The sequence below is a fragment of the Pipistrellus hanaki genome, assembly GCF_964339955.1.
Source record: "Pipistrellus hanaki genome assembly, chromosome: 2".
Lineage (NCBI taxonomy): Eukaryota > Metazoa > Chordata > Mammalia > Chiroptera > Vespertilionidae > Pipistrellus > Pipistrellus hanaki.
The window spans coordinates 74,008,812-74,022,792 of record NC_140504.1 but is presented as its reverse complement, the minus strand read 5'-3'; the positions used below and the strand labels follow the sequence as shown (position 1 = coordinate 74,022,792).

Below are 13,981 nucleotides of genomic sequence, written 5' to 3'. Positions count from 1 at the left end.
ACACATAACCTATAAAATGTGTTCATCGACCACTTGTGTTGTGAGGATTCTAGTCAACAGTAAGTTATTAGCAGGGACTCAAAATTTATATGCAGATTTTTGACTGTGTGTGGGGTTGAGTCCCCTAACCAGGCATTGTTCAAGTCAACTATACTTCCAAAAGCAGTATCTGAGTAACAAAAAGTCAAGAGATTTCTCAATTATTAGTTTGTTTTTAATGAAGGCAACATTACCTCTTTTAATTACCCATTTTATCCAAATGACTTTCAGCTGAATTTAAAAAAAGTGACGCCAGGCTCTGAATACAAACCTCAAGGTAGGGCTCAAAAATTAAACTAAAAGGCTTTATGCATTGCCAGTACACATATATACAAATTCCTAAGGCATAATATTATAAAAGGAAATCTATTTGAAAATAAAGGTTCAGAGAGATTCTTAAATCTATTTCAAACATCAAAATGTACGCTTTTAGAACACAACCCACCACTATTTTATACTCCCTATATAGTTATGAGGAAATTAATATCACCTTCTACCTATATCAATTCTTAGCTTTTAGGGGGTGACTGGTTTCTAATATCTGAGAAAGAGAAAAGCAGCCAGGAACTGGCCTGGCACTCAGATAGGCTATGATGTTCTCTTGCTGAACATTAAGTATTTCAAAGAACACCAACAATCAGAACAGATCACTCCATTACTGTGATCAAGAGTCAAGACAAAAACAAAGCCATTCCATAATCATGTAAGAACTCAGACAAAAACAAGAACGTTGACCAACCATAAAAATTATCAAACATCCCTAATATGAGTGACTGCTGCTTTTAACAATTGCAGCTTTAGCCTTAATTCATTCCTCCACCTCTGGTTAGATTTAGTAAGGTGCCCAAATACAGGACTACCCCTACCACTTCCTGAGAGCATCCAGTCTAGAACAAAGTCCCACTTCCTTGAACCTTATCAAAAATCATCTAACGCAAGCTCAAAACCTATGAAAAACCCTTTCTAACACTTTTACTGAAACAGCCTATTGTCCTCCTCACTGCGGAAGTATTTGTAGTTATGTCCCTTTGCATTTCTAATGTTGCTTATTTGTACCTTTTTTCTTCTTGAATAAACTTAACAGAGGTTTGCTAAGTCGAGTCCCTGAATTCTAATTAATCTCTGCACTTTATTATTTTCTTCCTTCTAAGTTATTTGGGCTTACCGTGTCCTTTTTGTATTTAAGACTATCCATATAAAATTAATGCAAATACACCCAACTTTGTTCAACTACAGATGTGATCCTAGTGATCTCTCAATGAAAAACTCAGCAGATATATCCCTAATGTTCCCTATGATCTGAGGTCATCTATTTAGTGGCACTTGGAATACCATGTTTTATAAGTTTAAATTCCCTATTCCATAATTGTGTATTTTTATTAGTATAACTTTATGACTTTAATGAATTATTTCAAGCACACAAAAAGATAAACTCATTAACATCCTCGTTAATCTTAACATTTTTCCATCTTTGCTCCTGATCATTAAGGAATAAAACAATACAGACATAATTAAATTTCCCTGGCAAGATCTCCCCAAAACACATACCCCTGCTTCATGATTCATATTAAAATTTTACACATTTTTCCATAACAATCTTGCCTCTTTACATTTACCTCATTATCTTTTTGTTATAATTATGATTAGTATTTTATTAATAGTTACATTTTATAATCCTTTTATATTAGAGTACATAGCAATTGTCCTATGTGATAGTTGCCCAATATAAGGTTAAAGACTTCCCTACTATTCCTAGTTTGCTATGACTTTTTAACAAGACTGGGGTCTGAATACTTTTTCTTTTAGAGAAGATGGTTCAGTTTTGCCCCTATATGAACAGTGATATTAATAGATTTTATTTAAGTCAATCCTGTATTCCTAGGGTGAAAAAATCTTGGCAGTGATATATTTTAATATTCACTGCTGAATTTTATTAGTAGTAGTATTTTGTATCTAGGTTTATATGAGACTAATCTGCATTTCCCTTGAGTGGTTTTCATGTTAAAGTTATAGCCTCCTAAAATGAGTTACTACAGATTCCATCTTTGCCTATTCTCCGAAATAGTTTGTATAATTTGAGATCAACTGTTCCTTAAATATTTAGTAGAATAATTGATTTCTTCAATGTTTATTGGGACAAATTTGTTATTTTTTTAAATCCTATGTAATAAAATGGTGATATGCAAATTGACCATTACTCCAACACACAAGATGGCCACCACAAGATGGCTGGCAGGGGAGGGCAGTTGGGAGGGACCAGGCCTGCAAGGGAGGGCAGTTGTGGGCGATCAAGCCAACAGGGGAGGGCAGTTGGGAGTGAGCAGGCAGGCAGAGGAGGGAATATGGGGGGACTGGGCCTGCAGGGAAGGGCAATTGGTGGGGACCCAGGCCTGCAGGGGAGAGCAGTTGGGGAGACCAGGCCTGTAGGGGAGGGCAGTTAGGGGGGCAAGGCCTGCACAGAAGGGCAGTTTGGGAGGACCAGGCCTGCAGGGGAGGGCAGTTGGGGGTGACCAGGCCTGCAGGGGAGGGCAGTTGGGGGTGACCAGGCCTGCAGGGGAGGGCAGTTAGGGACAATCAGGCTGGCAGAGAGAAGTTAGGCATCAATCAGGCTGGCAGGGGAGAGGTTAGGGGATCAGACTGGCACGCAGAAGCAGTTAGGAGCAATCAGCAAAACAGGCAGGTGAGTAGTTGGGAGCCAGCAGTCCTGGATTGTGAGAGGGATGTCCTACTGCCCATTTAAGTGAGACTAATCTGCATTTCCCTTGAGTGGTTTTCATGTTAAAGTTATAACCTCCTAAAATGAGTTACTACAGATTCCATCTTTGCCTATTTGGGCAGTAGGACATCCCTCGAGGGGTCCCAGATTGGAGAAGGTCCAGGCTGGGCTGATGGATACACCCCAGTGTGCATGAATTTTATGCACCAGGCTCTAGTACTTATATATTAAATTCACCTAGAAAATTGTCCATGTCATTGGAGTTTTCAGATTGAAAGTTATTCACAGTAGTCATAATATAGATTTTTTAAATGTTTCTACTATATTTTATGGTCATGCCTCTTTTTATTTCTAATACTAAAGGCCCAGTGCACAGGTTTCATGCACTGGTTGGGGGGGGGGGGGGGGGGGGTGGCATCTAGCAGCAGGGCCTGACACAAAAACAGGCACCATGAAGCAGGTAACATCAGGCCACATGCAGCACTGCCCAGAGATTTAGGATAACGGAGCAATGGGGAATTTTAAATATGACTACTTTCTATTAATCATATATAATATCATACATGTATAATTATAGTTACATACATACCATGTTTCCCCGAAAATAAGACATCCTCCAAAAATAAGACCTACTTACAGGTTTCCTTCTGAGTCAAATGTAAGGCAACCCCCGAAAATAAGGCCCCCCCCCCAGGCTAAACATGAGAGATTTGGTCCACTGATTCTGAAAGAAATGGAGTCACAAGAAATTCACCAGGAAATTCAGGAATTGGATTGTTATGATGATGTTCCAGAAGATGATGACATGATTGTCATTGAATAAATGAGTAAATTCTTGATACTGTAGAATTCACAGTTTGTCTGGTTTGTGTTGACAACTACCATACTACCGTACCGTATACAGGTAATAAATTTCCTTTATCTTCATTTAACAATAAATGTGTACCGTATTCTTCTTCATGGAAAAATAAGACATCCCCTGAAAATAAGACGTAGTGCATCTTTGGGAGCAAAAATTAATATAAGACACGTCTTATTTTCGGGGAAACAGGGAATAATTAAGCCTTAATAATTCAAAAATTCTGATACAACTGAAAACTTATCGTTTAATTCTGAGTCTTTAAAAGTAAAAAACTAGAAAAGTCTTTAATAAAAATACAATGAATAAAATAGTAAATTTATTAGAAAGTTTACCACTTACCAAATAATGTCAGTTTCAGTATCCTACTACACTGAATTGCAAAGGAAAGATCAGAACTATCAAAAATTGTTATAAGATCTCCATCTGGATAAAAAAAAAAAAAAAAAAAAAAAAAAAAAGACGTTAGTTTCAAACTTGTATCAGTGGTAAACTAGGATCTACATTAAATTAAAATCCAAAACCCAGATTGCATAAATAGAATCTCCCATAAAAACCTTACAAACAGTAAGAGATCAACCAAAGGACTAGTATGTATACACATGAGCAAAACCAATGGACACAGACAGTAGGAGGAGTAAGGGCTTGTGCTTGGAGGAGGGAGTGGCGGGGGAGAAGTCAATGGGAAAAAAGGAGACTCCTAATACTTTAAACAATAAAGAATTTTTAAAAAGTTAAATAATTATCCAAAATTCCTTAAAAATAACCTTACAAACATTAAGGTATATAGGGAAATGTTCAAAAGAATAAAAAACCTATTTTGCTTATTACTTTTGTAAGAATAGCCACAACATAGCTAACATCAATGCATTAAGTCATCTTTCACTAGTCACCAGGAGATGCATGGTAGCAATATCACAAATTACTATTATAGTTCAGATTAACATCTTTCCATTCCAGAAAATTTAAATATATACGGTGTCACCAAAAAAATGTATACACATACTTTGAATAATTATAAAGGCAGTGGTTATTAAAATACATTTCATTCTCAAAATAGAACTATCAGCTATTAAAGTGTGTATACATTTTTGGGGGACACTCGGTATTTATCAAAAGTTAAAGTAATATTTTCAAGGTTCAAATTTTAATTCTAAGTACATTAAAACATCCCTGACACAAATGGCAGAGAAGGCATATATATAACATTAACTAAAAGTTTTGCAAAAAATATTTTTACAGAATCACCCTAATGATGGGTAGACACTAGTCTTTCAGGCCACTGACCATTTTAAGATAAAAATTATCAACTCACCCCCCCAAAAATATTCATATACACTATATTCTGAAATCCCCTAGATCCCAAGGATTAAAAAAAGAAGAAAAAGATAATTTGCATATCAATCGCCTATTTCAGAAGCTTTCAAAGGGCTAGCTAGGCAAGAGAGAAAAATGTTGTCTCAGAGCAAGAACAGAAAAGCAGCTATAGGCAAGGTGTTAGTCAGAGGGTCCTGTGCAGGGTATCTTCAAAGACAGTTGCTTTAGAAAAGGAGTTTTGTTCTCGGGAGGCTGAGAGGCTGTTCTTCTACACCAATTTTATCACTGGTTGGACAGATTTGGCCATAACTAGCAATAAAAGCCATACAGAGAACTTTATCATTGTTTTCAGTTCTTTATAACCAGACGTATTTCTTGTAATAAACATATCTAATGTTCAACTTCAAGGATTCAATTCATAAAAACATTTTAAGGAAAATTATAGTATATATGTAAAAGAAGGAAACTCTTTATAACTGCCCTTTTTCTTTTCTAAATTCCACAATAGAAATAGAATATCTCTGATGGCAAAAAAAAAAACTTTATGTAAGCCAGCAGAAAGCAAACCTGTACAATTCAAAACTCCTAAAAACACCATGGACAATAAATGTATGTGGTAACTAGATGTAGAGAACAAGGTTTCAACAATAAGAACACCCTAAGTTAGGGGTCCACAAATAGCAACCAATGAATAAATCCCTGTTTAGACTGCAAACTAAAAATGATTCTTACACTTTTAAAAGGTTTTGAAGAAAAGATGATGAGACACAGGGCTTATGTAATCATCTAAAATATGTATCTGATCCTTTAAAGAAAAAGCTGGCTGACCCTGCCAGACCTAAACAAAAATAAGAGAGTTAAGAGTAAGCCAGATGCCGAAACCGGTTTGGCTCAGTGGATAGAGCGTCAGGTTCGATTCCGGTCAAGGGCATGTACTTGGATGTGGGCACATCCCAGTGGGGGGTGTGCAAGAGGCAGCTGATCAATGATTCTCTCTCATCAATGTTTCTAACTCTCTATCCCTCTCTCTTCCTCTCTGTAAAAAAATCAATAAAATATATATTTTTTTTTAAAAAGAGTAAGCCAGCCAAAACCGGTTTGGCTCAGTGGTAGAGCATCGGTCTGCGGACTGAAAGGTCCCAGGTTCGATTCCGGTCAGGGACACTACGTTGGTTGCGGGCACATCCCTGGTGGTGGGTGTGCAGGAGGCAGCTGGTCGGTGTCTCTCTCTCATCGACATTTCTAGCTCTCTATCTCTCTCCCTTCCTCTCTGTAAAAAAATCAATAAAAATATATTTTTTTAAAAAAAAAAAAAAAGAGGCGGAAACCAGTTTGGCTCAGTGGATAGAGCATCAGCCTGCGGACTGAAAGGTCCCAGGTTCGATTCCGGTCAAGGGCATGTACCTTGGTTGCGGGCACATCCCCAGTAGGGGGTGTGCAAGAGGCAGCTGATCGATGATTCTCTCTCATCGATGTTTCTAACTCTATATCCCTCTCTCTTCTTTTCTGTGAAAAATCAATAAAATATATATATATAAAAAAAGAATTAAAAAAAAAAAAGAGTAAGCCAGATAAACAGTTACAGTTGAAGATATTCCAAGTTTGAGGTAAAAGCAAAGCATCTCAAGTACTAAAGTTAAAAAAAAAATAATAAAAAAAAGACACTTATAAGTGATAAAATTAATGCACATATTTGTAAATTAAAGAGATGAAAGTTGGTGTATTGTAAATAATAAATCGCTCTCCTTTATTGTTTCTTATCATAGGTGACTCTCAAAAATTAGTTTTTGGATACTGTGAGGGCATACATTATGAAAAAAAGCAGTGTCACAGACGTTAAGGAATAAGAGTACTTAATACAGAGTGATATGGTCAGCAGTGCAGGGTATTAGGGTTAAAGTAAAACAGACTGGGAATAAATTCAGCAGTAAAAAAGATACTGGTAACCACCTAAAGTACAACTTCAGGAAATGTTAACAAAGAAAACAGGTTTAAAGAAAAGGAAATAAAGAGTCTACTACTGTAATTTCATTGTATGTTTGATAAAACATTTTTCATGTTAAAACCCATCTCCATAAAAGTAGTTTTGTGGTCAGTAAGTCTGGGAATACTGTATGCTATAAAGCAGTGGGGAACCTTTTTTCTGCCAAGGGCCATTTGGATATTTATAACGTCATTCACAGGCCAAATAAAATTATCAACTTAAAATTAGCCTGCTACATTTGATCAACCATTTAATTAACCCGCCCCTAATGCTCTGGCAGGGCCAGACCAAATGATTTCTCGGGCCTTGTGTGGCCTGCAGGCCAGATGTCCCCACTCCTGCTGGTATAAACTGACAATGTGCATCAGCATAATTTCCTACAATAAAGAAGTACATTTGTCTTTTTTTAAACAAACTTTTCCAGGCTTAGTTGACCATGGAACCCTTTTTTATTCAATACCTACTGATATGTCTTCTACTTTGGACAATATGAGTGAAAGTTTGGTTTTAAAAGCAAAAATGAAGCCAGAACTGCACAGGCTGAAGAGAAAAAGAAATGCTTGTGAAAATATGTGACAGTGTACTATCACTTCAAACCCCTTCTAATAATACTATCCCTTAGCTATTTTTAACTTATAAAGGAAAACTAACTATATAAATATCCCATTTAATAAAAGAAGTAGGCACTCAAATCACCATGAATGGGATGAAATTTTTATTCTGAGATTTCAATGAAATATTGGCAAAAGAACACATAATAATGCTTATATTTTTAAAACTAACTTTAGAGACTCTTACCTTCATCTTTATACTTTATGATAACTTCATCATTACTCAGAAGTTTTCCTCTGAAAACTCTTTGCATCATTAGCACTAATTCATCATAAGTAATATCTTCATTATGAATGGGAATTCGTCGAATGTCCTCCCCAAGTTGAGCTTTGATGATTAGCTTCCCACTTAGGTCCAACTGCCCATTCATGGTGGACTCCAGGATGTCTGACATATACAATTCTAGAGAAACACTGAAAAAATGGTTTTGATGATTAAACAGCTATAAAACATATCTTAAAAGCTGAAAAGTAAAGCTATTATTAGAATCTAATAACTTCTGACCATCAAAAGAGATCCACAGTTCCAATATTACCATATTCACCTTAAAATGGTCTGGAGGTAACTTCATTATGTAAACAATAGCATAAGTTTCATTGTTTTATATCTAGTTGAATGCATATTTGAAATTACCATTTAGATTTCTATTTTAACATGTCTAAAAACAAACTCCTGGTCTTCCCCTCAAAGTCTGCTTCTCCTATAATCTTCATCACCTCAGTTAATGACAATTCCTTCCTGCCAGTTGTTCAAGATTATATATACACTACAGGCTGATGCATGAAATTCGTGCAAGAGTAGGCCTTCGGACCGAAACCAGTTTGGCTCAGTGGATAGAGCGTCAGCCTGCGGACTGAAAGGTCCTGGGTTCAATTCTGGTCTGGGGCATGTGACTTGGTTGCGGGCACATCCCCAGTAGGGGGTGTGCAAGAGGCAGCTGATCGATGATTCTCTCTCATCGATGTTTCTAATTCTCTATCCTCTCTCTTCCTCTCTGTAAAAAATCAATAAAATATATTTAAAAAAAAAAAAAAAAAAGAGTAGGCCTTCCTTCCTCCAGCTGCCAGCACCAGCTTCCTTCTGGCACCCGGGACCTGGGCTTCCCTCTGGGGACCTGGGCTTTCCTCTGGGACCTGGGCTTCCCTCTGGCCGCCAGCAGGCACCTGGGATCCAGGGACCGGGGCTTCCCTTGCAGCCCTGGCTTTGTTCAGAAGGACATCTGGTCTAATTAGCATATTATGCTTTTATTATTATAGATTATTATAGATTAGTTCCTCTCTTTTCCTCAGACCGTACATCAACCAAATGTCTAAGGTACCTAAAATCTAGCTGACACAACTTTTAAAATATCTGTAGAATCCAATCACTTCACGGTTTTCACTTCTAATCAGCTTGATCCAAGCCTCCATTATCTTTTCCCTGAATTATTGCAAAAAACTCCAAACTGATCTGCCTGCTTTTTACCTTTGCCCACCTTTTGATCTAATCCCAACACACCAGGCCTATCTCTCAAGACCAAGATGTTCTTGAATACATTACCTATAACCACTGAGCATTTCCCTGGCATCAACTCCTTCTTCCTCCCCAAGCAAATGATCTCTCTGAATACTTAAAGGATCCTATTATCTTTTACTGGCTACATCTGGTTTCAACCTCATGCTTTACTATGGCCGCTTCCTATTTTCTCCTCTTACATTTGTTATTTCATTAATTAACATCATACTGTTTCCATAGTGCTCTACAATTAGTGTGTATGTGTGTCTAAGAACCACGCCTGCTCCCCAACACCCTCAACCATTCAAATATTCATGAATCATATTTCATAAATTTTACATCTAAATGCCCTATATCCTTCCAACTATTCCTTAAATGAATGTCTCTAGACTCCCTCACCATCCTTTGAAGAGATTACATTTTATTAACAAATCTTTAATGCTCCATCTTAAAACAGAACAATAAATACTGAATCCAACACTCTCAGGTCAGTTCATAACAGAATGGATTGTGATCCATGATTTGGATGCTGTGCTTATCATACTGTAAAGTAAGAATACAGTTAGTTTTATCTTTGCACTCATGGACTTTCTGAAGACTGTGATTAACTGACACCTCTATACAACTGCTTTACGTGTCAGTCAAGCCTGACTTCTTCATTCAGGAAAATTTTACTGGAATACCTGCTATGTTCCAAACTCTGAAGTATGATTACTTCAACAAGATGGTGAAGATTCCATCTTGTGGGCCTTGCAGCCTGAGAGTAATAAAGAATGTCAGTAAAACATGTTTCCTTCTGTTACCTACAGGTTGTGTAAATCAACCATAATGTAGTTAAGGACCAGGGCTTAACTTCAGCAAGATGGTACTATCTGCCAAAACTGGTTTGGCTCAGTGGTGGAGCGTCGGTCTTCAGACTGAAAGGTCCCGGGTTCAATTCCGGTCAGGGGCATGTAAGTTGGTTGCGGGCACAACCCGGTAGGGGGTGTGCAAGAGGCAGCTGGTCAATGTTTCTCTCATCGACGTTTCTAGCTCTCTATCTCTCTCCCTTCCTCTCTGTAAAAAATCAATAAAATATATATTTTTTTAAAGAAAAAAAAAAGAGGGTACTATCTACTCTCAAGCAGCACCTAGAATGGAACCTGGCATATAGTAGGTGAAGACTTGATTTTGTTCCATGAACAAAACATGAATGAGACATAATAAAGTTCTGATAAAGGAACTGGGAGGAGAAAGCTGTACTATTAGGTCAGCTCCTAAGTCAGACCTTCACAATATACCTTCATTACAGAGTTAGAAGTGACTCCCCAAAACACACTCCTAATTAAAAGAAATTTCCCACATCAGATATTACTGATAGTATGTACGTCCTTTTACCTGTGAGGGGATTCTTGCTCACCAATGGGTCAGAGAATTGTACACTGGAAACCTGTATTATTTTATTAACCAATGCCACCCCTATAAATTTAGTCAAAATAAAAAGGCCAGATCTGCAAATCAAAGCAATTTACTCCAGTTCCTCTATTTAACAGTAGTCTACACTTGCCTCCTCAGTTAATAGGAACATCACATTTTCATCCCAAGTTTTATTTACATTTGCTTTAGTATGTCCGCCCATGGGGGGGGGGGGGGGGGTGGCCCGCAGGAATTCTTGCTCACCTATGGCCTGGAAAACATGAGTCTCACTTTGTCATGTTTGCCTGAAAATTCACTTATTCCCACCCCCACACATATTTTTGTGTGTGTAACAGCATAATTTTAGGTCCTCTTTTTCTCTAACTTCAGCCACCGGGTAGAAATGGGTATGAGCTAACAGTGCCCAGGTCTGCGGCTGAGATCCTCATCCAGCATTTCCTCCTCCCACCCTGTCCCTGACCCACTCCCTCTTCAGGCACAGAAATGACACAGCCATGAACGTATGAAACTTCCCAACAGGAGCACCGGTCTCCACACCAGAGGACACAGTGGCCCGGCCAAGGACCCATAAGAAGACCACAGCCTCTGGAACCAGGATCCAGGATCCAGGTTCCGGCGGTGGCCCAACCTCCAACTCCACCCCTCTGGGTAGGGCTCTGCTCAAGTTCAGAAGGGCGGGATTAGGCCCGTCCAAGAGGGATAGCAATTTCCTTTCAGAAATTCTAAGCAAAAATCAACCTTTGGTTATTTTTTTAATTTCTTTATTGATTATGGTATCACATAACTGTCCCCCCCCCCATTGCCATCCCAAACCTCTCCCCACGCATGCCCCCACCCCCCTGCTGTCCGTGACCCCTGGTCAGGCTTGTATGCATACACACCAGTCCTTAGGTGGATCCCTCCCTCCAATCCTGCCTGGCCAGAGGGGATGCAGCGAGGCGGTGAAGGTTCCCACCACTAGCTCGGTGACTTTAGGCAAGTATTTCTAGAAGCGTCGTCTTCATCATCGTTTGCAAAAAAAAAAAAGGGGGGGGGGAAGGGAGTATCTAAAGGAGAGGCTCCTTGTGATTAGATGAGACCATGGATCCTAAAGGACTTTGTACGGAGAGCCTCGCAAAGTCTCAAAAGTTACCTATCGTCCTCGCTGCACAACTGGGCCGGGCCTTCAGCCGGCGCTGGATGAGGCCCCAGCACAGCCGGGGAAGCAGGTTCCTCTGACGGGACCCCCACCAACTCCACACCCCCCTCCACGGGCGCCCTCCGCCACCCTCCTCGCCTTCCCGAGGAGGCCCCGCCGGCGGTTAGGCGCTCGGCCCCCACAGGCCTCGCCATCACGCCTCCTCCCCCTCGGGCAGCCCGACCCCCGGGAGCCAGGCGGAGCAGCCCCAGCCCCAGCCCCCAGGGGCCCGCCACCACGACACGCCACGGCGGACCCGCTTCCTCCCTCCCTCCCTCCCTCCGGCGCCGCGGCCTCTCCTCCTCCCCCACCCCCACCGCGAGGCCCCACCCGGCCTCCGCGCTCACGGCCTCCCGCCCCCGGCCAGGCCCCTCCGGCCCCGGCGCCAGCGCCGGCGGCAGCGGACGAGGCCCTCCCGGCGTCTCCTCGCCCGCCGCCCGCTTTGTCCGAGAACGCGGCCGCGCCCCCGTCCCGGTGGCCATACCGGCTGGCCGAGGCCGCGCTGGCGCCTCTCCGCGGGTCTTCGCCGCCGACCCGGCCGCTGCAAAGCCGCCGAGCTCTCGGGCGTCCGGGTGGCTGTGCTCAGGCCCACTCCGCCGCCCCCCGCAGCCGCCGCGCCGCGTTCGTAGGATCGCGCGGGCTCCGGCCAATCGCGCGGACCCACCAGACGCGGCGAGAGCTCAGGCCCGGGACGTGGCAGGTGGGGGAAGGAGAGGGGCGGGACCAGAAGAAAATCTGCCCTTTGGCCCCGCCCCCCGGCCGGCCGACCACCCCAAGGCGCATGCGCAGCGGGAGGGGCGTGGGACTGCCCTGGCCCGGGCCGGCGAGTCTCTGCTCTCTCACTGGGTGACCCACGTAGAGGAAGTCCGAGCTGAGCGGAGGCACGCATGCGCGGGGTCTGACCAGGCATTTCCGGTTTCCCTGACAGCTGGTACGGTCTTTCCTGTCTATCACCCGTGGGCGGGGCGTAGAGTGGGCGGGCCTGACATCTTTTTGAGAGCGAGTTAAAAATGGGCATTTGTCCAAGTGTGCGTTGGGTTGTTTTGTGATCATTTGTAGTTCTCCATGTCATAGCTGGCAAAAACAAAAAACAAAAAAAAACCCTAACCTTTCCCGCTTTTCTTCTACAACTCATTCATTCATTTTTGGAGCGCCTACGCTTTGCCATCATGCACTGTGCTGTAATGAGGATGAATCAGTTGGTGAGCAAGGACTTTCCAGAAGCGTTTACAAGACAGGACAAACCTATGAGTGTGTACAGGATAAAGGCTGGGAAATCAAGGCTGATTAAGGATTCCACAAGCCTTTTTTTTCTTTTTCTTTTTAAGCGATTCAGCATGCCCTACATCCTCTTCCCCTCTCTCTTATCTAAAGCATTTGTTTTGAATACATTTATGTAAGAAGTGCCCTGACTCAGACTCTGACTGAACCCTACACGGGGAGAAGGTGGAGAGTGCTATTTTAAAAGTTGCAAGCAAGTTTTGCCTTTTCAAACAGAAACTAAGCAAAAAAACAATTCGAATTTACCTGGTCCCCAGTTCTTCACCGGATAGAAGGCCCTGAGTACAGTGAATTCAGAGTGAGAAGTCATGTTCTTTTAGGGCTACAAATAGTGTGGTAGTGTGGTCTTTTATAGAAAAATCTGCTTGAGAGTGAAATATGTCAGAATGCTTTTTGCCTCTGAATTGTATTTTCCAACTGTGTATATTGTTTTGGGGCAATTAATTGCTTGCAGAAATTAGGGACAGACTATTATAGAAAGAGTGGGGGGGGAAGTTCTTGATCTTCTCCATAAACAGTTCTTTACTTGTTATTTAGAACTAAATAATCCAGATTTGGGTGGACTGTTGCCAAATAATAATATTCTGAGGTCTTTGAGATTGAGATTCGATAAAAAACACATAAATATGAATGGAGGTAAAATGTTCTCCATAGTAAGTGAATATTACCACTCTCAATCTTCCTATAAAGAGGTCAGATCCAAGGGCATGAGATTAAGGGATGAACCTTGGCCTGGATTAAGCGGAAAGAATGTCTTCACTCACTCTAGGCTCCCAGGAAAGAGGCACTCACTTAACAGTCCTGCCATTGAGGAGAAATAAACTGACCCCAGTTACACTGGTGCCAGCTGGGAGCTAGGAAGGGGGGCATTCATAGGGTGTCGTGTGGTTGGGCTGAAGTTAGTGGACTCTGAAAGCAGCTGAAGGTTCTTTGTGTTATAGTTCCCTCATGCTTCATCCCCAAACAGTTAGTGAAGTCTTGTTTAATAGACCTATTCCCTGCCACCACTGTTCAAATTGAGAGATGGGACAGTGATGATTCCTCAGGTCAAAGCAGAAGCAGGAACTGCCAGAGGTAAGAAGTGAG

The 13,981-nt window shown here is 41.4% G+C and overlaps 1 protein-coding gene across 5 annotated transcripts in view; it reads right to left on the bottom strand.

Moving 5' to 3' along the window:
- The window catches only part of TFG (trafficking from ER to golgi regulator), a 37,587-nt gene extending 25,207 nt beyond the window's left edge, over positions 1-12,380 (bottom strand). The window contains exons 1-4 of one of the 5 annotated variants that reach the window (XM_084875483.1): positions 12,099-12,353; positions 11,319-11,435; positions 7,714-7,940; positions 3,957-4,040 (exon numbers count right to left, since the gene is read on the bottom strand). In XM_084875483.1, the coding sequence (XP_084731609.1) occupies positions 3,957-4,040; positions 7,714-7,921 (292 nt within the window). In that variant the 5' untranslated portion in view covers positions 7,922-7,940; positions 11,319-11,435; positions 12,099-12,353. Of the gene's footprint in view, positions 1-3,956; positions 4,041-7,713; positions 7,941-11,318; positions 11,436-12,098 lie in introns of all 5 variants that reach the window. The other 4 variants (XM_084875486.1, XM_084875485.1, XM_084875487.1 and 1 more) reach the window with 4 other exon arrangements.
- Positions 12,381-13,981: the final 1,601 nt, after the last annotated feature.